This window comes from Urtica dioica, chromosome 4 (genome assembly GCF_054948205.1).
Source record: "Urtica dioica subsp. dioica isolate 48M chromosome 4, U.dioica_male_clone48M_v1_H2, whole genome shotgun sequence".
In the NCBI taxonomy this organism is placed as follows: Eukaryota; Viridiplantae; Streptophyta; class Magnoliopsida; order Rosales; family Urticaceae; genus Urtica; species Urtica dioica.
The window spans coordinates 5,373,436-5,396,993 of NC_142759.1; the positions used below are offsets into that span (position 1 = coordinate 5,373,436).

General features: G+C 36.6%; 5 protein-coding genes across 6 annotated transcripts; 3 read left to right on the top strand and 2 right to left on the bottom strand.

Annotated features, from left to right (window-relative positions):
* Positions 1 to 1,787: 1,787 nt before the first annotated feature.
* LOC149399633 (uncharacterized) lies at positions 1,788 to 3,513 on the top strand. Its single transcript, XM_089610335.1, has 2 exons — positions 1,788 to 1,967; positions 2,605 to 3,513. Exons 1-2 carry the CDS (start codon positions 1,788 to 1,790, stop codon positions 3,511 to 3,513), a joined length of 1,089 nt encoding a protein of 362 aa, XP_089466461.1.
* Positions 3,514 to 5,026: 1,513 nt separating this feature from the next.
* On the top strand, positions 5,027 to 10,296 carry BGAL3 (beta-galactosidase 3). The gene is made up of 19 exons (XM_089611365.1): positions 5,027 to 5,394; positions 5,505 to 5,600; positions 5,730 to 5,842; positions 5,985 to 6,051; positions 6,161 to 6,253; positions 6,346 to 6,489; positions 6,675 to 6,763; positions 6,863 to 6,968; positions 7,093 to 7,180; positions 7,267 to 7,385; positions 7,485 to 7,649; positions 7,739 to 7,917; positions 8,162 to 8,271; positions 8,365 to 8,474; positions 8,606 to 8,716; positions 8,797 to 8,910; positions 9,010 to 9,212; positions 9,308 to 9,644; positions 9,745 to 10,296. The coding sequence occupies exons 1-19, from the start codon at positions 5,221 to 5,223 to the stop codon at positions 9,883 to 9,885; spliced, it is 2,559 nt and encodes an 852-aa protein (XP_089467491.1). The 5' UTR covers positions 5,027 to 5,220; the 3' UTR covers positions 9,886 to 10,296.
* A 61-nt stretch (positions 10,297 to 10,357) lies between these two features.
* Positions 10,358 to 11,672, bottom strand: TRX1 (thioredoxin H-type 1). The gene is made up of 3 exons (XM_089611366.1): positions 11,508 to 11,672; positions 10,783 to 10,905; positions 10,358 to 10,667 (listed from the first exon to the last, which is right to left on the bottom strand). Exons 1-3 carry the CDS (start codon positions 11,595 to 11,597, stop codon positions 10,521 to 10,523), a joined length of 360 nt encoding a protein of 119 aa, XP_089467492.1. The 5' UTR covers positions 11,598 to 11,672; the 3' UTR covers positions 10,358 to 10,520.
* A 2,660-nt stretch (positions 11,673 to 14,332) lies between these two features.
* Positions 14,333 to 16,642, bottom strand: RTH (RTE1-homolog). The gene is made up of 3 exons (XM_089610936.1): positions 16,487 to 16,642; positions 15,833 to 16,117; positions 14,333 to 14,817 (listed from the first exon to the last, which is right to left on the bottom strand). Exons 2-3 carry the CDS (start codon positions 16,085 to 16,087, stop codon positions 14,419 to 14,421), a joined length of 654 nt encoding a protein of 217 aa, XP_089467062.1. The 5' UTR covers positions 16,088 to 16,117; positions 16,487 to 16,642; the 3' UTR covers positions 14,333 to 14,418.
* Positions 16,643 to 20,694: 4,052 nt separating this feature from the next.
* PAP25 (purple acid phosphatase 25) lies at positions 20,695 to 23,138 on the top strand. 2 transcript variants are annotated; one of them, XM_089611128.1, is made up of 8 exons: positions 20,695 to 20,784; positions 20,877 to 21,089; positions 21,266 to 21,311; positions 21,584 to 21,810; positions 21,896 to 22,034; positions 22,129 to 22,349; positions 22,578 to 22,699; positions 22,785 to 23,138. In XM_089611128.1, exons 1-8 carry the CDS (start codon positions 20,734 to 20,736, stop codon positions 22,981 to 22,983), a joined length of 1,218 nt encoding a protein of 405 aa, XP_089467254.1. In that variant the 5' UTR covers positions 20,695 to 20,733; the 3' UTR covers positions 22,984 to 23,138. The 2 variants fall into 2 exon arrangements, with proteins under 2 accessions (XP_089467254.1, XP_089467253.1); XM_089611127.1 differs by having other exon boundaries at positions 20,719 to 20,784; positions 21,207 to 21,318.
* Positions 23,139 to 23,558: the final 420 nt, after the last annotated feature.

A 23,558-nucleotide genomic window follows, 5' to 3' on the forward strand; every position in this document is an offset into this window, starting at 1 on the left:
GGTACCGGGTAAGGGCTAGGTTGGATAGAGCGCTAGTGATCAGTCCTTCGTGGCTAGATCTTTATAACCATGCCGGAGTCCGGGTTCTCCCTAATAGTGGATCGGACCACAATCCAATCCTTTTGGATAGTTACATTCTTGATGAAACAGGAAGGAAACCCTTTCGGTTTTATGAAGCTTGGAGTGATGACCCGGGCTGCAGAGAAAAAGTTGAGTCTTGTTGGCGCCAACCGGAGCTTGGGTCAACCATGGAGAACTTTGGTAGAAAAAGCCGGGGGTTGGGTAAGTACCTTCAAAAGTGGCAAAGAGAAAATTGGGAGAAGGCGAAATTTACAATCAAATCCAAAGAGGAAGAACTTTTAAAGATTCAAAGTGACAAACTTTCAGCCGGTAATATCCTTCGAGAAAAGACGATTCTAGAAGAAATCTCGGGGCTCTCTTTTAAAATGGAGATGGTGTGGAGACAAAAGTCGAGGGAATTGTGGCTAAAAGAGGGAGATGCTAACACTCGCTTCTTTTACACGGCCACGATGGTTAGAAGGAAGAGAAACTACATTGGTCAGTTAGTGGATGATAGAGGTCGTACCCTTGGAGCGAGAAGAACTATTGGTAGATTTTTGAACCTCAAATTTGGAGAGCTTTTCAAATCCTTGAATCCCTCCTCCCCGGATAACCTTGAAGGGCTCATGGAGCCGATTTTAGGGAGAGAGGACAATGATATGCTCGAAGCGATCCCTACCGGGGAGGAAGTCAAGAAGACGGTTTGGGCCATGCCCGCTCTAAAAGCTCCGGGGCCGGATGGACTCCAAGGAACTTTCTACAAAAAATTTTGGGATATTGTTGGAGCTTCCCTAATCTATTTCATTTAGGATTTTTTTGGAGGCACGGAACTAGATCCCGAGGTTAGCTTTGCACACGTAGTGCTCATCCCAAAGTGTAGCGGAGCGGAGACCGTGGACAAGTTACAACCGATAAGCCTTTGTAATTTTAGCTTCAAAGTCATCACCAAGATCATCACAGCCCGACTCCGAGTTTATCTCAACTCCATGATCTCACCTTTCCAATCCGCTTTTGTCCCGGGGAGATGGATCGCGGAGAACACTATCATGGCTCGTGAAGTGATGAACAAGATGAAGAAAAAAGAAGGGAAATGAGGACTAGTGGATATCAAAATAGACATGTCCAAGGCCTATGATAAGATGGAGTGGAGTTTCATTGTTAAAGTTCTCAAGAATTTTGGAATGTCGGATCGTATGGTGGAAATAATACGGCAATGCATGTGCTCGGCCTCAAGTGCCATCCTCCTCAATGGGAGCCCTCTTGAAAGATTGAAGCTTGAACGAGGCCTCCGACAAGGTGATCCTCTCTCGCATTACTTGTTCATCATTGCCTCGGAGGTGCTTAGTAGGATACTCGCCAAAGAAGAACTGAGATGAGGTTTCCACGGTATCAAAATTGGTAGAAGAGTGCCTAGCATTTCCCATCTTATGTTCGCCGACGATACTATTCTTTTTTGCCGGGAGAGCGAGAAAGAGGTGTCTAGCGTGTGGAATTGTGTAGAGAAGTATCTTGGATGGTCAGGTCAAGAAGTCAATCTCAATAAATCCGGGATAGTTTTTTCTAATAATTGCTCGAGGGAGACCAAGAGGCGCATCGGAGCTCTTCTCGGTATGAAAAAATGCCACAATGATATCTATCACTTAGGTAATCCTCTTTTTATTTGGAGAATCAAATCCGAGAGTTTCAATTATTTGAAGAAGAAAGTGCAAGATAGACTCGAGGGTTGGATGGCCAAAACAATCTCTAGAGCCGGGATAAGCACGTTGATTAAAGCGGTGGTCCAAAGTATTCCGATATATGTCATGTCTACCTTCATTCTTCCAAAGAAGTTCTGCAATGACTTAGACAAGATGTCTAGAAACTTTTGGTGGAAAGGCTCAGGGGAGAATGAGAGGTTCCTTGCTTCCGTGAGTTGAGATCGGCTTTGTCTTCTTCGAGCGAAGGGTGGCATGGGCTTTAACAAATTTGAAAATATCAACAAGGCTTTAGTGGCTAAATTGGGCTGGAAAATGGCCTCTAATTCCAAGTCATTGTGGGTGAACATTCTTCAGCAACGATATTGTGAGAAGAAATTTTTTTTGGACTTGGATAGCAAGCAAAATCACTCTCCCGGTTGGAAAGATATCAGCTCGACTAGAGATTTCATCAAACAAAATTCCTGCTATAGTATTGGGAATGGAGAAGAGGCAAATTTATTCACAGACATTTGGATAGGGCCATCCATATGCCTAGCCGATTAAGGAGTAGGAGATTTCAAAGGGATTTTGGTGAAATATATTATGTCAGATTCGGGGAGAACCTGAGAGAATCAAAGAATTGCTGATTATTGTGGAGAAGAATGGGTTCCGCGTATCGAAAAAATCAAAATCTCCCAAGGCTGCCGCCGTGATACTTTGTGCTGGACTGCCAATGATAATGTGGTGTTTTCTGTTAAGTCGGCTTTTGCGGAAACTCTCTCAACCCCACGACGATCCCGTAGACAAAGTATGGAAAAAGATTTGAAAGCTGAAGATCCACGAACGTGCCAAATTCTTTCTATGGAAGATAGCCGCTAAGTGCTTTACCTTAGGGCCTCTACTGGTCCGTCGCGGTTTGGCCGCTGATCCAAGTTGTAGATTTTGCGGAGCTGAAGACGAAACAGAAGCCCATCTCTTTTTTCGGTGCGCCACAACGAAAATTTTCTGGTTGGCCGAAGGGCTCGGCCGCTCTTGGGACTGGCCTAATCGGTCGGAGGGAGTAGTTCTCATCTCAGCGGTGCTGGAACTCAACGAATCCTTGAACAAAAATGGGGGCTTGCTGGATGATTTTGTTGTTAGAGCATGGGCGATTTTTGAAGAACTCTGGGATCGGCGGAATGAGCTCATTTTCAGAGGTATCCGGCGCAACTGTGAAGAGTCTCTCAGAAAAATCAAGACTCGTCTCGTTGGTCACATTACCTCCCGGCGCGACAGACTCCGGCCGAAGGTTCCCTTTGCTCGCCCCGGCCCAAGGTGGGGCCTCCAGCCCCTAGGACGATCAAAACTCAATGTCGATGCCTCGTTCAGTACCTCCGGAGCTTCCTGTGGAGTCGTCGCCCGGGATAAAGTTGGAGCGCCGCTGTGGCTGTGGCGGTGTCGCATCGAAGCGGACTCTGCCTCAGGAGCTGAACTCAAGGCTGTCCAGATGGCCCTGCTCACTGCTAGATTCATGAACATCAAGAGTTTGGAGCTGGAGGGTGATAACAAAACCGTCATGGAAAGCTTAGCGGGATCGAAAGATTGCCCTTTTTGGACTGTTATTCCTTTGTATAATTCAGTTTTAGACTTAGCAAAAGAGTTTGATGTTGTTAAGTTTTTGTGGTGTTGTAGAACGGTCAATAGTGTTGCGGACAACCTTTGTAAATGGGCTACGTTTTCTGAAGATTTTGGTTTCTGTAAGGACGGGGAAGTTCCCCCCCTGTGCGGAACACATTAAAATTTGACTGTTTGAAATGAATCCCCTGCCTCCCCTCTCTCTACTACTCTCCTTAACGAGGAGAGAGGTCCTCAGGGGGTGGTTGCTTTCAAAAAAAAAAAAAGATAACAGATCTACTTCTTCTATGTGACACGAGTAGGGTTAAGAAGACAAAAGAGGGTTTGAGAGTCTTGTGATCTGACAAGTGTTTCCATAAGAATATATACATGACAATTCTTTTTAGGTAAAAATAAAACATGTGATGTATTTGGTGATATTAAGTTGTTTATGACGTTTGTAATAAAATTTGTTAATATGATGTTTGCTATAGAACAGTGAGATTGCGAGATTGTGACAGAAGATAAAGGTGATAAATCAGGTGATGGGTAGGAAGTTGAGAGAAGGCAAATTCCCAATTTTTTTTGTTCTTCATGTTCACATGACTCCAAAGAATAGCTTAAATAAATACATAAAATTGTAGGTAAGAAGAAAAAAAAGAGTTAGGGGATCACATGGAAATGGTACGGTATGTATTTTTTGCCTTTGTCCAAAAGCCAAGACGAGTGGGTTTTCTCTCACATATTGTATTTCATTTAAATGTAAGGTCACGACTCACATGATTAAGGTTATTTTAGAATAATATTTTAATTACCGCATTTTAACCAACACAACTGAAGTCTATTTCATTTTGCAATTTCGACAAAGTTTAAAAAAAAATTAGTTTGTTAAATGCTTGGTGCTTGGTACTTGGTACTGTGTATAAATTATGTTATTAAATAAACTAGTCAAATGTTCAATCCCAAAGCCGAAGTCAAAATCAATGGCCAAAAATGTTAGACATGGTTGTGCAACTTTTCCTTTGTAGACTACTTTCTTAAAAGCAAGAAGTCAGAGAGTGGGAGAGAGAGAGATATAAAGAAATATTTTAATCCCTAAACTATTAGGTAATGCAATTGAGCCATTCTAATATTATTAACATATATTCAAGCAAGCAAACCTTAATTTTTTTTGACCAATGAATAAAACCAAAAACAAAAAAATAAAAACCCTTTTTAAACTTTTTTGTTGGGTTTTTAAGCACTCTAAAAAGCTGTTAGTTTTGCTCATCTTTTTAACCTATACCAGGAGATACTTAATCACTTAAAGAGGTTAGTATTAGACAATAAAATAAAGAGAAAAGAACAAAAGCAAAAGTAAAAAACTGCTGACATATAATAAAATACAACTACAACAAAACTTATAATAAGCGCGTGTTAAACCACTCACTGATTATAACTTATAATTTGTCAAACTGGTACTAAATTCATAATACAATCTCGTCACATCAAAACAAAAATGAAAGGATAAAACCCATCAATTTTTAGCAATTTTTTTTGGATTTTTTTTTCTTCAAGTTCAATACACTAGTAACACTACCATATATATTTAGCACAAAAAAAAAAAAAAAAACTAATATAAATTTATTGTTTTATAAATATGTAAAATATTGAGATAGCTTGAAATAAATAACCGACAGATTATATTCAGCAGTGTCGTTCGTATTGCTTTTCTCACGGCCACGCAGTGACGACTCTGGACATTTGTGGACTCTATACATTCTGTGTGAACTCACAATCCCATATATAAATAGCCTCTTATTTCATTTTCATACCCACAAATATGAACTCTTCTTAAGACTCTCTCTCTCTCTCTCCAACTACATTTCACACAAACTTCAAGGGGAGGAAAATGAAGAGCAACGACGCAGTGAAGCTACGGTTTTTCCTGCTCATGGGAGGTCTGTTCTTGGGCTCGGAATTGGTCCAATGTAAAGTCACGTACGATAGGAAAGCCATTGTTATCAATGGGAAGAGAAGAATTCTCTTCTCTGGCTCTATTCATTACCCAAGAAGTACTCCAGAGGTTTCGCTTCGTTTCCTTCCTTTTTCTTCTTCACGAAGTCCTCGAATTTTCCACATTTCCGTTTCTGGGTCGTTTTTGTAACAGAAATGCGTGTGTTTTTGTTCTCGCAGATGTGGGAGGATCTGATAGAGAAGGCTAAAGATGGAGGTTTGGATGTGATTGAGACCTATGTGTTTTGGAATGTTCACGAGCCCACTCAAGGCAACGTATGTTTTTTTTTTTTTTTTTTTTTTTTGAGAATTCTCACTGAATTTCTTTTTTCCCATATACAAAAAAAAAAAAAAAAAAACTTTTCTCATTTTTTCGTGGGTTTTTTTTTTTTTTTTTTTTTGCAGTACAATTTTGAAGGAAGAAATGACTTGGTGAGGTTCATAAAGACAATACAGAAAGCTGGACTTTATGCTCATATTCGAATTGGACCTTATGTTTGTGCCGAGTGGAATTTCGGGTACTAATTTTGTTTAGCTCTCTCTCTTTCTCTCAGTGACGCATGTGGTTCAAATTCAATTTCTGCCATTCTGGTTTCACATTTTATAGATAATTTTATTTTCTTTGACAGCTAAAATTATCTTATTTATTGTTATTTGCAGAGGATTTCCCGTTTGGCTGAAGTATGTGCCAGGAATCAGCTTCAGAACAGACAATGAGCCTTTTAAGGTAATTTTTTTTTTCCTGCCAAATCCTTTCAAGAAACTCTTGAACTGTAATATAATGTAGCCTTTGAGACATGTTTTAATTTTATTTTTATGGGTGTTGTGTTGTGTAGAGAGCAATGCAAGGTTTTACTGAAAAGATTGTTGGGCTGATGAAGAGTGAGAGCTTGTTTGAGTCCCAGGGTGGTCCCATCATACTCTCTCAGGTACCACCGACAGACTTACTAGCAAGGAAAGATCAAAGATCTCAATTTAGAAAATAAATTCAAATGGCTGATCTTTTCTTCGTTTAATTTAGATTGAGAATGAATATGGAGTGCAAAGCAAGTTGTTTGGGGCTCCGGCTTATAACTACATGACTTGGGCCGCGGAAATGGCCGTTGGCTTGAAAACTGGTGTGCCTTGGGTTATGTGCAAGGAAGACGATGCTCCCGATCCCGTGGTAATTTTTTTTTTTTTTTAAATTATTGACATGATGCCTTGCACATTTTTCAAATTTTGGCTAAATTTTTTGACAAATCTTGACTATTTCGCAAATTCACAAGTCTCCATTGCCTATTTAACCGAATATTTTTTTTAGCAATGTGTATGACCTTTTGGTGTGTGTGTTTGTGTGTGTATGTACAGATAAACACATGCAACGGTTTCTACTGCAACGCTTTCACTCCAAACAAGCCATACAAACCTACCATCTGGACTGAAGCTTGGAGTGGCTGGTATGTTGTGTTTGAAGTTTGAACATTCTGTTTTTGTTTTCCTTTTTTTTCTTTTTATTGAGTGGAATCAGTTTCTTAATTTTGTATTTGTTTTGGAAGGTTCACGGAGTTTGGGGGTCCGATTCACCACAGACCGGTTCAGGACTTGGCATTTGCGGTTGCTCGGTTCCTTCAGAGAGGAGGTTCTTTTGTCAATTACTACATGGTCTGTTTTTTTTTTTTGTTTTAACTCAGTATCCGATTCTAGTTTATGAATGCATTTATTTATTTTCTGAAATAGTAAGATTCTCAGTTTCTCAAAATTGAATTTCGGTGATGCCTGAAAACAGTATCACGGTGGTACGAATTTTGGCCGTACAGCCGGCGGGCCTTTCATCACAACTAGCTATGACTACGACGCTCCGTTAGATGAATATGGTAAGAACAAAAATTCTCAAGCCTACAATTTTTTTTTCTTTTTATAAAAAAAAAATCTAATCATTTTGGTGCAAAAATAATGGCAGGTTTGATAAGACAACCAAAGTATGGCCATCTTAAGGAGCTTCACAGGGCTATCAAGATGTGCGAGCCGGCCCTGGTTTCAGCCGATCCCATCATCACTTCTCTCGGAAATTTCCAACAGGTTTATTTTTTTAGCTGAAAATCCATAATTCAATCAGGGCATTCTTTTACCGGCACCCCAGAAAAAAAACATCTATTTATTTTCTTTTCCGATTTCCAGGCTCATGTATATACTTCCGAATCCGGAGAGTGCTCGGCTTTTCTGTCGAACTACGACACGGACAAGGCCGCGAGAGTGATGTTCAACAACATGCATTACAATCTGCCTCCGTGGTCCGTCAGCATTCTCCCCGACTGTAGAAACGTGGTTTTCAATACCGCCAAGGTAAAGCATTTTTGTAATGGTGTATCTTTCGCTTTTCCCTCCATTGTAAAAGGGCTTCTTTAAAAGCTTTTCTTGTTTTCCATCTATAGGTTGGAGTTCAGACATCTAAAATGGAGATGTTGCCGACGAATACGGAGGCGTTCTCGTGGGAGAGTTACAACGAAGATCTCTTGTCGTCAGACGATAGTGGGACATTCTCGGCCCCGGGTCTCTTGGAACAGGTCAACGTCACAAGAGACGCCAGTGATTACTTGTGGTACATGACTAGGTAAAGTTTGTAATATCCCCAGCTCCATTATATTCTTACCCGGATATGAAATACTATCATATCCTATTTTCTATTGTGAAATCTAGAACTGAAACTTAGAAGGTTTTGCAAAATTGTTAACAAACTTGGCCAAACTTAAGCTAAAAAGTTTACTACTCAGGCTAGTTCAGTATAAAATATGTGACCTTGACATTTTTTTTCGGAGAAACATATCATGATGGTATATGTCAATATGTGAATGCAGTGTCGATATCGGTGCGTCGGAGTCGTTCTTGCGTGGAGGCGAACAACCCTCTCTCATCATTCAATCCACGGGACATGCCGTGCACATTTTTATCAACGGACAGCTTACTGGTGCGATTCGCGACTCATTTTATTTTCTTGCTTTTCTGTTCTCTGATTACCCGACCGACTTAGACTCGAAACTATTCTTGTTTGTCTAAATAGGTTCTGCCTTTGGGACGAGAGAAAACCGGAGATTCACGTACAACGAAAAAGTGAAGCTACGCGCCGGTGAAAACAGAATCGCTTTGCTCAGCGTTGCCGTCGGTTTGCCGGTATTTTCTCATTCCTTGACCTCGCATCACTTATATAATTCCCAATTCAAAAGTAGTTTCTTATCTGTCATACATGGAACTTTTTGTCCGAATAAATTTGATTGAAAAACTCTGTATGTTTGATGTTGAAGAATGTTGGAGGACACTATGAGACATGGAACACTGGAATCCTCGGCCCAGTCGCTCTGCACGGGCTCGACCAAGGAAAACGGGACTTGACATGGCAGAAGTGGACTTATCAGGTACGTGATTACAACAATAATCTCGTTTTGGGCTACACGAGAAACTCTCTCATCCCATTTCATGCCTCTGTGAAACACAGGTCGGACTGAAAGGAGAGAGTTTGGATCTCATCTCGACAAACCAGTATTCCTCCGTGGAATGGACTCGCGGGTCTCTAGTCGAGAACAGACAACAGCCCTTGACTTGGCACAAGGTAAACACCGGGTCCAAAAGAGAGATTGAAACCTCCAAACAACTGTGTTTAAATTTGGTCTTAAATCTCTCCTTTTTGTTTTCGATCTTGATTCTCCAGACGTACTTTAATGCACCCGAAGGAGACGAGCCATTGGCTCTCGACATGGACGGAATGGGAAAAGGACAAGTATGGATCAACGGGCAGAGCATCGGAAGGTACTGGACGGCCTTCGCCGAGGGCAATTGCGACAAATGTAACTACGCCGGACGCTTTAAGCCTACCAAGTGTCAAGCCGGTTGTGGAAAACCAACGCAACGATGGTTAGTTAGCGAATGTTGCAATAGGGCAATTTGATCAAGGGTTTTTACTAACGCGAGTTTCCCATTTGGTTTTAATGTTTTTTTTTTTTTTTCAGGTACCACGTTCCGCGGTCTTGGCTGAGGCCGAAGCAAAACCTGTTGGTGCTCTTCGAGGAGCTCGGTGGAGACCCATCGAGAATCTCTCTGGTGAAGAGATCGATGTCGACGGTGTGCGCCGAGGTCGCGGAGTACCATCCGATGATCAAGAACTGGCACATCGAGAGCTACGGAAAATCGGAAGAGTTTCACAGCCCGAAAGTCCACCTCCGATGCGGCCGCGGCCACTCGATCTCGTCCATCAAGTTCGCCAGCTTCGGAACTCCTTCCGGAACTTGCGGCAGTTACAAGGAAGGAGCTTGCCATTCCCGGGCCTCTTATTCCGTCATGGAGAAGGTAACGAACGACCGCACGTTTCAATCCCATCTCATTTTTCTACCAATAACAGCAAAAAGCTGATCGGGTTTTTTTGCGATCCTCGTCTATTCCGTTACAGAAGTGCATAGGGAAGCAGAGATGCTTTGTCACCATAGCCAACAGCAATTTCGGGAGAGACCCGTGTCCGAACGTGTTAAAGCGGCTTTCTGTCGAAGCTGTTTGTTCCCCGACCATGGCGACCGATGGTGGTGGTAATTAACGAAACCCCATTTAAAAAAGAAAGATAATAAAAGAACTACCAGTCACTGCAAAGAACCAGAAGCAAATTTGTTTCCGTAGTTTCATTTTTTTTAGGTGAATGTGTTCAGTGTTTTGATTGCCAAAGGCAACATGTAGTGTGCTAATTCACATATTGTATTTGTTAAAACTTTTAGGGTGTCCAAAATTTGTATACTCCTAAGGTTCCCGCAAATTCGGGTCCTTAGGAAGAGTTTGACTTTAGGCTTTTCGGTCCCCGGCCTTTTTACGGGATACGGCCACTCGAAAATGTGCGGGTGTACTGTAGTTTATGTGTTTTGTATCTTGGGGATTGAAAAAAAAAAAAAAAATTCAAATCCCTAACAGGTTAAATACTAGGAAAGGTTTCCTAGTATGAGTGTCCATTGCATTACCTTTTTTTTTCTTCCATGTGTGCAGTGCCTGATAAAATATGATGTGAAAGGCAACATAGGTTTTTTTTTTTTTATTTGATTTATTTATTGAAATTGGCATCAAGATGAACACAAAAATCAGTCTCAAGAAGGGGCTGTAACTGTGAATCAAAAAGGTGTACCTAGAAAAAGTATGGGAAAAATCCCATTCATAACTATGATCAACACTCAATTAATCAATCAATCAAGCGGAAGCAGAGCCTGAAACGTGCTTGGCGATGATCTCTTGAATCTCGTCTTTCCTCGCTCCGACCACCTTGCCCACGATGCTTCCTTCTTTCAGGAACATGAATGTCGGCATTGCCTCCACAGCCCAGTCTTGGGCTACAGACTACACACACACAAAAAACTATCTCAGAAATATTGTGCTTAAAAGCCCCTTTGTTTCGAACGTAATTTTTATCGAGGAAAATAAACATGACATGGAAAGTGAATTTTATGGTTACCTTCAATTCATCGACATCGACCTTGAGGAAGGTGACGCCGGGCAATTTCCCGGCGAGCTCGACCAAGAACGGAGTGATGAATCGGCACGGCCCGCACCATGAAGCAGAGAAATCAACCACCAGCTGATCATATAGATTATTCAGGGTCATACTCATACTCATACATAGATAGACTCGAATTTTATTTTCATAAACAAAATCTTGTTTGTAAATTATAAGGAGATTACCACTTGTTTAGAATATACTATGTTAGAATTCGCAGCAAAAAAAAAAAAAAAAAAAGATTGAGAACTGAGTGCGAAGTAATTTTGAGATGAAATTTCGTGATGCTTAATATCTCAAATTAGTATTTTAAATTCATATCGAAAATAACGATTCAATAAATAATAAATAGAAGAAATGATACTTATCTTACACAGCAAACATATAGTAGGGATTCTATATACTAAATTACTAATGAGTGAAAAAAAACATACAACACAGTCTTCACATAGCGTTTATATATAACGTTTACGTATTATAGAAATTTTCACACCAAAAGACGAGAGTCAAACAGAAATTCCCAAATCACCACCACTTCAAATTTTGAGAAAATAAAACTAGTGTCGCATCCAAAACCAAATACAACCTTTCAAAAATAAATTCCAGATTAAGCGAGTGATAATAATTCAGATAACCACACCGCCAATAAGAAAAATTATTATAAATAACGAAAAATGAATTACCAATCTTTTGGAGTCATTTCCTCTCTGAAGCTGTTCGTTCCAAGCTTCGACGGTGTGGCAACTAATCACTTGTCCCTCTTCGCCTGCCATTATCTCTCTCGCTTTCGCGTTGTCTGTGAAAAAAAAAAAACAAACAGAAAAGAAGTCTCTAGTCTCTTCTCTATACCTTTCTTGCGAAACAAACACCGAGTATTTATAGGAAAGCAACGAATGGCGGTTTTCTTTTTTGTCTGGAAAATAAGCCTCAGTTTGGCGCGGTAATTACGAGTTTGCCATCGGCGAATCACATCCCATGCAACGAACGTAACACATGGAATCTGGTACGGACGAGTTCACGGTTACAAAATAGGCCATTTGTCGAACCAATATGGTGCACATAAAAAGTGGAGGATATAATTACTTACGTCTTTGTCTTCAAATTATTTGGGGGAAAAAAAATCTTTTTCTTTACTTTCGTTTTACGCTGATCTCTTCTCTTCTCTATCTATAAATTATAGAGCCCACCGAATTGAGACTCCTGTTTAGAACAAATATCTGAAGCAGTACTAGTGGTTTTAATTTTTTTTTTTCCTTACAATTTTGTTTTAATATGTTCGTATGCATGTGAATTTTTATACGTAAAAAACTATCTTCCGGAAATCTAAATTATTTGGTCAGGCCTGGGAAAGCTGCTTCATTTGAGTTTAGACTATTTTTTTTTTAACAATTTGAGTTTTGACTTTGTTGTGTGTATTCCAATGTTTCAGCTCCTCTATTTATATTGTTTGGTGCTGAAATGTCATATTTGCTTAAACGATATTTTCAGTCTTTTCTTAAAAAAATATTACAAAAAAATATCGGACTAACTCGATTAAAGATTATTTGACGATCATTCATAAAAAAGAAAAAAAAAATAGACAACGCAATACAAAAATAACTTATATTCAAAATTTCCCCTTCTAAAATTCGAATGGTGTGTATTCATGGTTAGTTGAGAATATTACGGTTAAATAAAAATTATAGCACGAGTATGAGAAATAGGTCTTATGAGTGTCCAAATAACATTGGTCTAGTCATATTGTTGGTATCAAATTTATTAAAAAATGTGATCTCGAGTTATGCATTTTCTTAGTCTTGGTGAAGACATAATTAGACATGTATTTAATTTGTGAAGGCTGTGGGTATTACCTTTAGAATAGGCATGGTATCACATTTCTCCAATTTAGATAGATGTTCATCATTCAATTTTCAATTACGTGTTTAAAGACGGGTGAGTACTGACAGTGAGTACAAAGACTAAATAAAGAATCCAAAGCAACTTTATTTCTTAATTTCATTTTTCAGGGAAGTTAATTCCTCAACTTTTGAGAGGGGATGTTTAGTCTTTTGAATTCCAAAGGCTTTATCAAAAAAAAAAAAAATCCAAAGGCAACATGTAGTCTGCCAAATTGTTTTTGTTTAAATTTTAGGCGTCCAAAGTTTGTATACTCTTAAGCATGGAAAGAGCTAGAGCTAGACTCTAAATTTAGGGAAGGCTAAATGAAGTTTGTTTTCTAGGAAGGGCTAATTTGTAAATTTTCAGAGTAAAAATAGAGAAAAAAAAAACAAATATGGTTAAAAAAATATAAAAATAAAATTGAGAGAGTGCTTAAATTTCTGTTGGGCCTTAGTTGGCTCCATCCTTGCTCTCAAGATTTCCAGAACGATGTGGCAATAAAAATAGTCGGAATCACGAAAAGAAGTGTTAAAAAACACAAGGTAGGCCATTATTCAAAATAATTTGGTGCACATAAAAAGTGGATATCTTCTGCGTGAAAAAAAGTGGAGGATATGAGTTATAAACTTATAACTACTGACATCTTTGTCTTCAAATGATTTTAGAAAATGATTTGAGAATATATATATTTTTTTTTTTTGAAAGTGACATTATTGGTTAAATTTATAGGATATATTAGGAATACAAAGTCGCATGACACTATTGACTAAAATTATATAATTTAAGATAAATTCTAAAGAGGTACGCTAATAAAGAAATGAGGATTGATTATAAATGCTTGATATTATTCACTGATTGATATACAAATATATAGCATACACGATAAAATTAAATAAGGAAACTACTTATTTTGAAAATACGATAATAAATGGCATATATCAGCCATAATATGGTGGCGTTGAAGTCGCTAACTCACGCATTTTAGCATTTCATAAAGCTTGAACTCGGGACATCTCAACCGAAGTGTGTATGAGATTACCACTACATTAAATTTTTTTCATTTTCTTTTTATGTGGATATCTTCTCTATCTATAAGTAGGGAGCCCACCAAATTGAGATTTATGTCTAGAACAAATATCTGACGGAGTAGTGAATTTGAATTATTTTTTTTTTCCTTATAGATTTTTTAAAGTATTCATTGGCATGTATATATTTATTCATAAAAAAATACCATCTCAAAATTTAGGTATTTTTTAAAAGTATTCGTTGGCATGTATATATTTTTTCTTAAAAAAATACCACCTCAAAATTTAGGTATTTTCTTGAAGTGATTTTTATTTATTTTTTATATCGGGTAATTCACTTGAAACTTTGAAATGTAAAGTAACTAAGTTTTCAAGATTTTACACTAGATTATCAATTTTAATCACATTTTTTTTATAATCTTAAACAGTAGACGTGGTTTTTTTTAGTTATTTGCTTTCATGGGATGATTTTTTTTTTTTTTTTTTTAATTTTTTATTATCACAACTCACAATCCTTTTTTTTTTCCATTCCCTTTGTGTAACCTTTTCAAGGATAACTGTCATCTTTTCTTTTCTTCTTAAATAAAAGCGGGTACTTTACAAAATCACAAAAACACTAGGTCTTATTTTGCCGGCCAAAATATTTGAGTTTTCCGAATAAGGACCCTCATCATATGTTGTAAGTTACAAGCTACAACTGAATCAAGTTCTTGAAACAATAAGTACCAACGAGAAACCAACCAACTAAGGAAAGCCCGAAAAGAGCCAAAAACACGAGGAATTTGTATCCGATGAACACGGTTCCGAATACGAGAAGGCAGAGAAAGGGCAAGTTTGACCTCACAATGTCGCCGGTGCTGACCCATTTGCCCTTGAGAAAGATGAGGGCAGCGAGGCTCACGACGTTCCATTGGCGCGACGAGAAGCCGAGCCTGTTGAGATTGTTGGCCACGAAGGAGTGGCAATTGCAAGTGAAGAGGCTGTACGACCGGTGCTGAAACTCCTCAGTGCTCTTTCGCAGCGCTTCGTCCCACGTTGAAACCACCGCCTCTCCCTCTTCCGGATCTTCTCGCTCCACAACCGCTTCACACTGATACAAAAAAAGATGAAAAATCGCTATTGTACGGTGCCAATTTTAATAGAGTAATTGCTCGTGGCATGGATAATGAGGACAAATTGCACATAAGTAGCCTGTGAAAAAAATGAATTTCGTTTCTTTTATTTCAAGCAAAAGATGAGAAAATTAACAGTCGCTTAAAGAATCAGTGACTAGAACGAGTAAAATGCGTACAAAGAGCTGTTCTAAGCAACAACAAAAAAAATAATTGAAGATCAAATTAATTCTAAACGGGTCGTCGGTTTCACGTAGACAAGCTATTGTTTGAATGCCAAATTTGAGATTTCTCACTCTTTTTTATTCGATGCAAAAACATGGGATAAAATCACTTCTAAGACATTCTAAGGATCCAGAGTTTGACAGAATATAGGCATGTTCAGAAAATCATGCGAGATATCAAACACTAGCTTAAAGATTACACATTCAGTGAAGGAAACGTGATTAGCGTGTTCATCTATTCAAGGAAATGCAAAAAAAAAAAAAAAAAAAAAAAAAAAAAAAAAAAAAAAAAAAATCGTAAAACATTATCTTTGTATCCCAAATAAAATATGAGATTCATACACATTAAAGATTCAGATATAGCACAGAATCTACGCATGCACGGCTAATCATGTGAAAAAATGAACAAGCGGTGAAAGAATCCGTGACCAGGACGAGAGTAATATGTTAAGAGCTTTTGTGATCAGAATTGTAATTTTGGATATTTCGAGAGCTCAGAGTTACTAAAGAGACCAGTAATACAATCCTCATCTAACTCCCAATTCTTACAATTACCTCACCAGTCACCCCTAGATATTATCATAAACTTCGCCAAAAGAGTTGGTCTTTCCATAAGAAATCACTTCTAAACATGTCAAAGTTTTTCAGATACAGAGCAGAATATATATAGGGTTTGGACACAATCAATAAGCGTTTTAAAAAAGATGATCCTGTGGAAGATATAGTTGTATATATGGTATGAAAAAAAAAAAGAAAAAAAAACCCCCACCATTTGTCTGCTGATCTGGAGGTATCGGCAAACGGAGCCAAAGGCGAAATTGTCGACGCAGACAAAATTAGGGCCGGCAAAGTCGAGAATCACACCGTCCTCTCTGCATATCCCGATGTGGCCGATGAAAGGGACGAGCCACGAGATGATAGGAATTGGCGTCCACACAATGCAGCAAGGAAACCGAGACCGGCTCGGATAGATTTGCAGCGGCGTCATTGAGTCGTTCTCCGATGAGTCGTTGTCCGATTTCATTTACCGTTTAGAAATAGACGTCTCATTTACCTCAGAACAAAAAAATTGAAACAGAGATTATCTTGTTTGAAGACTGTGTATGATTGATGATAACAATCGAATTTTGCTTGTCAAAAATCGTATTGATGAATTCGCTAGTTCGTAGAGACATAAAAGTAGAACTAGGCGAAATGACTTCGCATTAACGCTGTGATGACTTTCTCTGAAGCGCAGATCACTTCTTTTTCTCTCCATGTATATTGTATTGCACAATTTTTGCAGATTTGTTTACCCGTGGATTTCCATATGCTTATATAGGTTCAAAAACTCATGAGCGAGTCTGTTTCAAATGCCCTAGATTGGATTTTTGACGTAAACTTTCGTAATGATAATGGAAAATGAATTATGGACATAGATTACCTTCGGATTCCGTAGAAGTGCGAAAATGCTTGGATTTGACCCGATACTCGAATTTGATCCAGGTCTTCTGAGAAAGAAAAACCGGGAATTTACTCAGCTAGTTCGCTCTGCTTTTTCAAGATTTCGCTCAAAATCAGTTTAGCTGGAAAACGACAACAAACCTTTGTCATTTCTGTCGCATATCATGGATGAGTCAATTACTATTCATCTACTTGCAATGCATTTGGAAACCATTAACTATTCATTACTCCCCTTTGTGAATTGTGATACACTCCCAAATCTATATATTCCTTACCCACCCATCTAATCAAATTATTTTTTCGAAATTTACCTCACCACGCATCGCGTATGTTTTAAATTTTTATTTCTCTAGAAATTAGTTTGTGAAAATCAAAATCACCGTGGAAAGAGTTCAGTCTCTGTCATAACTTTCATAAAAATTTATTGTTAAATAATTTTAATTTGATTTATTATTAGGCTTGCTAGTTCTGTTTTGTGATAATTTTTTGCTTGAATTTGAAAATGTTTGAATTAAAATAATTTATTGTTTATTTTGCTTGGAATTATGAACTTGAAGCGGTATGAGATCTCAAATGAAAAAAAAAGTTACTATAGTATGAAGAAGGTTTATGCAATTTACAAAATCTTAAAAGTCTGGTGGCTATCTAGTAATATAAAACGTTAGAATTTTTTAAATAATCAACGTAAATCTATTTATGCATAGTAAATTTTTAGTGAATATGTGTAAATAACATTAGTTACGTTATATTTTTTGCTATTTGCAAAATATTTATGATTATTTACGAAAAATTTAAAAAATATTGGAAAAATGCAAATGTTTCTGTTTTTGTGGTTTATATCGCTAAATATTTGTTAAAGTATTTTAAGTGTGTTTATGGAATTTGAGTTTAGTTTTTTTTTTTCTTTTTTATTTTGCTTATGAATTTCTTGGTGAGGCGTCAAAGTCATTTTGCTTGAAATTTTGTTGATTTTTCTTCTTTTGTGATACAATTACTCTTGTTGTGTTTCATCCTCTTTAAATGTTTTGGATTTTGTTTCTCATTTTTTTAGTCTCAGTTTAGTTAGTCTTTATTCTTGTTTTCGTTGAATTGATCTGAGGTTTGCTTTCTCATTTATGTGCATAATCGACTTTTAGAACCCTTCGTGGATGATTTATCAGTGGCATAGTTGTAATTTGTAATTGTGTATAGAGTCGATTTATGTGTGGATCATTCAAAGGCTAAAGTGTCATTTTACTTAAAAAAAATTGTTACTAACTAAGTCAAACGTTTGAAAAATTATGATAAAATAGTCAAATGTATGAGGTGGCAGTTATGTTAATGAGTTAAAATTCCAAATGTGTCCTTAAATCAATTTAACGGTTTTTTATTTTATTTTATACATTCATCACTTTATCTCTCTTTGTTTTGAATTCGTCACTTTCTCTCTCTACTTTTTTTCAAACATTTTTTTTCTTCAAAACTTCAAAAATCCATATCTATTTCATGTGAACTCGAAATTGAGTGATTCAAAATCTTAAGGATTCGTGGCGCCGAGATCTTCAAAAATAGATCCATTGTGTTTGATGAACAATCATGTTTAATGACATAAATGTAGAAAAATCACGTTACTGTCATAGATACGGAAATAACAAAAAAAATTCGGAAATAATGTAGAAAAATCACGTTACTGCCATAGATACGAAAAATAACTGAAAATTTTCAGAAATAAAAGTCATTAGAAACACACGTAAACATGACGCATTAAAAATTATTTTTCATCTAACACAATGGTCTATTTTTGAAGATTTTAGTGCCACGGATCCATATGATTTTGAATCACTCAATTTCGAGTTCGTATGAGGTAGATATGAATTTTTGAAATTTTTATGAAAAAATGTAGTAAAGAAAGCACAAGAGAGAGTGACGAATTTAAAACCAAGAGAGAAAAAGTGACGAATTTACTTAATGGTAACAGCAAACTCTATATGCACGAAACATAAATCATTCTTCTGCTTTTCATAATGTGATTTTGGATTAACTTATATTTGTTTTACATTATTTTTCAATTGTATATAGGAATTAGAGTCGAAGCCTTTTTAATTAAAATCATATTGAGCAATTGTCGCCCAAAAATAAAGCAATATTTCTAATACCTTTTAACTTAATATGTTTTTTCTTCTCGTCTTCCTTAGAGAATAGAAGCATCGTGATTTGCGACATCTCATGAATTTAAGTTGATTATCTTTGAATATCGAATGCCATTCCTAGTCCGCCGATCGAGTATAGTAAACGTTGTGGAAGTTCTTGCTAGTCCGCCATTATGAATAACACTATAAAAAAGAAAGAAAGAAAAACATATAATATTTTAATGTTAGTTATAATATTATATGTTTTAAGTTATGGTTGTGATTATTGGCCTAACAAGATTATAAGTGTTAGTCATAATTTTTTATTTATTTATAGCTATTTGAAATCCAGATTTCAATATTCTTCAGTTGATGTGGGATTCTATTGTGGGAGTTTGTGAATTTTTGTAATTGCTCATTTGAATATATTTATTTTTTATTCAGTTCTGTAATTGCTCATTTGAATATTGTATTTATTTTTTATAATAAAAATGAAAACAATTATAGACTTGTATACACGGGTATACATCGGCACACACTTGCACGCATATGACAAATTTAATTATTGTAACTCTTAAATTTATAATCTAATTAATTAATAATATGATAATTATACATCAAGTATAAAATAAAAGGCATATGATATGTGATTATTTAATTTTAAAAGATGATAATAATACGTAAATATAATATATTAAATATTAATAGTTTTATTTTGTCTTAATATTATTATATATAGATATATATATAGATATATATATATATATATATATATATATATATATTATAAACACTTTCGGGTTATCCTTTATTTAACGATTTATCCATTGGTAGGGGTTATATCGTGGTGAACCAAGAGTATGCCCATAATTATGAATCTCAACACAATATCGATAAGCAGTATTTCAATATATTAATATACGGGTCCATTAGGAGAATAACCAATTTAAACGTTTGATATTGTTAAATAGTTAACGTTTGATAAATCTTAGATAAATAACCACTTTCATATATTTATAGATATAAATCTTAGATAAATAACCACTTTCAAATATTAGGCCACGTCATCATTACCTAAGATTTATTAAACTTTAGCTAATTAGCAATGTCAAATGTTTAAATTAACTATTTTCATAATTTTTGGTTTATATACACCAAAAGTTACTAATGATTTACGCGTTCTAGGTCAACTCGTACAAATAAAGTAATGCTAATCAACCTTGGAAATCACTGGTTGTATATCATTTTCTTTATATGATTCTCTATATATATTATTATATGAAAACTCAAATTTTGTCATATAAATAACAATGTTTTCTTTTTTTAATGAGAAATTTAATAAGGCGAGAGTCTGCTCGCTCACCCCTTCAAAATACTCACTTGGTCCATAAGCGCATTGGAGATAATTTATAATAATTTGAGGTGTTCACGTAAATATTATCTCGTCACTTTATCAAAAGGGATCAAAACCAAAATTGGTCTGTTCTTAAAAAAATTAAAAAAAAACTATGTTCGTGAATTTCTCTTTTTTTTTCTTTTTTTTTTTGCGACTACCAAGTGGAGTACCAACTCTAATAATGATAATAATAAAAAAAAAGTGCTTTATTTGTTTTCAATAACGACCAGACGTTTTTTACGGACTCGAAATAAATTAATAAGATATTATTTTATATACTACCACACGAGCGCATATTCCATCGTGATCAACTCAATAAGAGAAATATAACAAACAAGCTACAGACTCCATAACAATTAACAAACCGTTAGAGATATACATTCCTAATCCGATTAATAAGAACTCGATCGACTTCTTTCATTCACTATAAATAAATAAATATAAATAAAACTGGACTTTTCTTCCTAATTCCATTATATATTCGAATATTCCATTAACTCGAAAGTTTAGACTGCCCTTTCCTTCTACTATAAATAAGCACTTGGATTATAATCACCAAATTGAATAACAATGGTCTCATCTACTCACAGAGATCGCACAATGGCCGCGATATGGTCTCCGATGATCTTGTTCTTCTTCTTTGCTCTGTTAAGCTCCACCATTCAAGTCTCCAATGGAGGCGTGACAAGCTCTTACGTCAGAGGCCCAGAACCCTCCATTGACATGCCTCTTCATCTTTTCCCTGCTCCTTCGGGTTTCAATGCACCAGAACAAGTATATATAATATATACATAAATATACATTCAAGGGATGATAATATAGGTGCTACTGATTAATATATTATTTATTTATGTATTTGTGTACAGGTTCACATAACGCAAGGAGATTATGTGGGACGAGGGATGATAATATCGTGGGTTACGCCAGTGTTGAAGTACCCCAATACGGTGACGTATTGGGAAGATCACGGCAAACATGGGCATGGACACAAACACCTTCAACGAGCCATCACAAAGACTTACACTTACTATAATTATACCTCTGGCTTTATTCACCACGCCACTCTCAGGAGATTAAAGGTCTCAACCGCTTTTTTATTTAATATATCGATTGCTATATTTTATAATATTATATATATATATATATATATATATATATATATTTGTTTAAAAGTGTGTTTTTTTGTTAATCTGCAGTATGACACAAAGTACACTTATGAGCTAGGGTTCGGCTCAGCGAAGCGGCAATTTTCGTTCACGACTCCGCCGGAAGTGGGACCCGATGTCCCGTACACATTCGGTGTTATCGGTGAGAACCTAATTAATAATCATTCTACTTTAAATTTCGATTTAGTTATAATCTAGGGTTTTCTCGTCACTTTTTTCCCCTTTGAGTTTCGATTTAGGAAGAAAATTAATAATTGCACTAATAGCAATTGTAAAAAGTTTGGTAACAAAAGGTTAGGTGTCTAGAGAAATTGATACTCATATATAATTTTGTGTTTTATCTTGATATTTAATTTGAAGTATACACAATTATGTATAATTGATCGAATTAAATTTCTCTCTGGCAGGCGATCTAGGGCAAACATATGACTCGTTCCAAACATTTGAGCACTATTTGTCAAACCCTAAAGCGCAAGCCGTGTTGTTCGTCGGAGATCTTTCCTACGCAGACGACCACCCGTACCACGACAACAGAAAGTGGGACTCGTGGGCCCGTTTTGTCGAGAAGAGCACAGCCTATCAGCCTTGGATTTGGACCGCCGGAAATCACGAAATCGATATAGCTCCCGAAATTGTAGGAAAAATATTATTAAAAAAAAATCAACCATTACCCTTTTTCATGCCCTAAATTTTTTTTTTTTTTTCTAATTATTTTTCAGGGAGAGACCAAGCCCTTCAAGCCATACATGCATAGGTACCATGTCCCACACAAGGCCTCGAAAAGCACTTCCCCGCTTTGGTACTCGATCAAGCGCGCTTCGGCGCACATTATCGTCCTATCTTCCTACTCGGCATATGGTATTATAAAAAAAAAAGTTAAAATCAAATAAATGTTCGAACTTTGAGATGTATGTTTTTTTAACGGTGTCGTTGTGTTTTCTTGTGTGACAAGGCAAGTACACTCCGCAGTATAGGTGGCTCGAGGACGAGCTTGGGAGGGTGAACCGATCAGAGACGCCATGGCTAATAGTATTGCTTCATTCGCCGTGGTACAACAGCAACAACTACCACTACATGGAAGGAGAGAGCATGAGAGTCATGTTCGAGCCGTGGTTTGTTCAACACAAAGTCGACATTGTCTTCGCTGGCCATGTCCACTCCTACGAGCGATCGGTATGTCATAAAACCCCAACATATAAACCCCTTTAGTGACATTTTTTTTGATAATTTTTCCTGTGTCCCGTGTAAATAATCTCAAAAATAAAATAAAATTTTGCCAAACAAGGTCTCACGGGACCAGATAGGGTAGCTTAAGTGGTGAATTTCCCCATCCAAACTAGTTTGAATTTTGTTTTTTTTTTTGTATTGTCTCCTACTAATATTGCAATAATATGTAAATAGGAGAGAGTCTCAAACATCAGATACAACATAACAAACGGACTAAGTGCCCCGATTAAAGACCCTTCTGCTCCGATCTACATCACCATCGGTGACGGTGGTAACATCGAAGGCATTGCGAATAAGTAAGATTTGAATCTGACGATCACAATAATGCTCCAATATCTTCCTGTGGTGTCGAAATTTTCTTTTAACTCTATTTTTTTTAAGCTTTTCGGAGCCACAGCCTAGCTACTCGGCGTACAGAGAAGCAAGTTTCGGACACGCCATTTTGGACATAAGAAACAGGACTCACGCTCACTATTCTTGGCATCGCAACCAAAACAGCGAACGAGTCGCCGCCGATTCCATTTGGCTCTACAACAGGCACTTCTTCCCTGAAGAAGAGAACACCGCCGACTTTGTTTAGGATTTCACTTTTTTTTTTCTTCCTAGTTTTAAATTTGCTTTTAGAGAATTTTTCTGATTAGGTATCAGCTAATTGCTAGCTGTATTGAATTTTTATTTACTTATTTCCTTAGGTGCAGTAATAAAAATAAGCATGGTTTATTTAGCTTTCGTCAGCGGGCCTTTTAACTTAAATATAAAATAAAATACGTCCACTTAAAAGTTATCAAAACAAAGTTGATGAATCTCAACGCTGAGCAAATATTTGGGGCATAATGTGATAAAAACACCTTTGTGTGCTCAGCTTCTTTCCACTATGCCTAAACTTCATCAAGAGTTTTCTGTCAATTTATCTGCAAATAATCTATGAAAAATTAATATGCCAGCCAAAGTCCAATATTCGGCTATATAACCTTTTTTTTTAATATGGTGATCAAAATGAAATTATATAATTACCTTTTAATGCGAATGCCAATCCATTGTTAAAGTTAGAAGCGAAGGCTGGACCAATGAAAATTTGCCTAATCTATCTTCCTTTACCAAATATTTAAAAGCTGACTTGTTAGAGTCATGCGTCATTTGTGTGGTTCTAACTTC

Coding starts and splice junctions, on each gene's coding strand:
- LOC149399633 (XM_089610335.1), top strand. CDS start 1,788: ATGGCCAAAACAATCTCTAGAGCCGGGATAAGCACGTTGATTAAAGCG. Junction 1,968..2,604: donor ATGAGAGGTTCCTTGCTTCC/GTGAGTTGAGAT, acceptor TTTCTATGGAAG/ATAGCCGCTAAGTGCTTTAC.
- BGAL3 (XM_089611365.1), top strand. CDS start 5,221: ATGAAGAGCAACGACGCAGTGAAGCTACGGTTTTTCCTGCTCATGGGA. Junction 6,490..6,674: donor ACGATGCTCCCGATCCCGTG/GTAATTTTTTTT, acceptor GTGTATGTACAG/ATAAACACATGCAACGGTTT. Junction 9,213..9,307: donor GGAAAACCAACGCAACGATG/GTTAGTTAGCGA, acceptor TTTTTTTTTCAG/GTACCACGTTCCGCGGTCTT.
- TRX1 (XM_089611366.1), bottom strand. CDS start 11,597: ATGGCAGGCGAAGAGGGACAAGTGATTAGTTGCCACACCGTCGAAGCT. Junction 10,906..11,507: donor GAAATGACTCCAAAAGATTG/GTAATTCATTTT, acceptor CTATATGATCAG/CTGGTGGTTGATTTCTCTGC. Junction 10,668..10,782: donor TCGATGTCGATGAATTGAAG/GTAACCATAAAA, acceptor GTGTGTGTGTAG/TCTGTAGCCCAAGACTGGGC.
- RTH (XM_089610936.1), bottom strand. CDS start 16,087: ATGAAATCGGACAACGACTCATCGGAGAACGACTCAATGACGCCGCTG. Junction 14,818..15,832: donor TCCAGATCAGCAGACAAATG/GTGGGGGTTTTT, acceptor TTTTTGTATCAG/TGTGAAGCGGTTGTGGAGCG.
- PAP25 (XM_089611127.1), top strand. CDS start 20,734: ATGCCTCTTCATCTTTTCCCTGCTCCTTCGGGTTTCAATGCACCAGAA. Junction 21,319..21,583: donor GTACACATTCGGTGTTATCG/GTGAGAACCTAA, acceptor TCTCTCTGGCAG/GCGATCTAGGGCAAACATAT. Junction 22,035..22,128: donor ATCTTCCTACTCGGCATATG/GTATTATAAAAA, acceptor TTGTGTGACAAG/GCAAGTACACTCCGCAGTAT.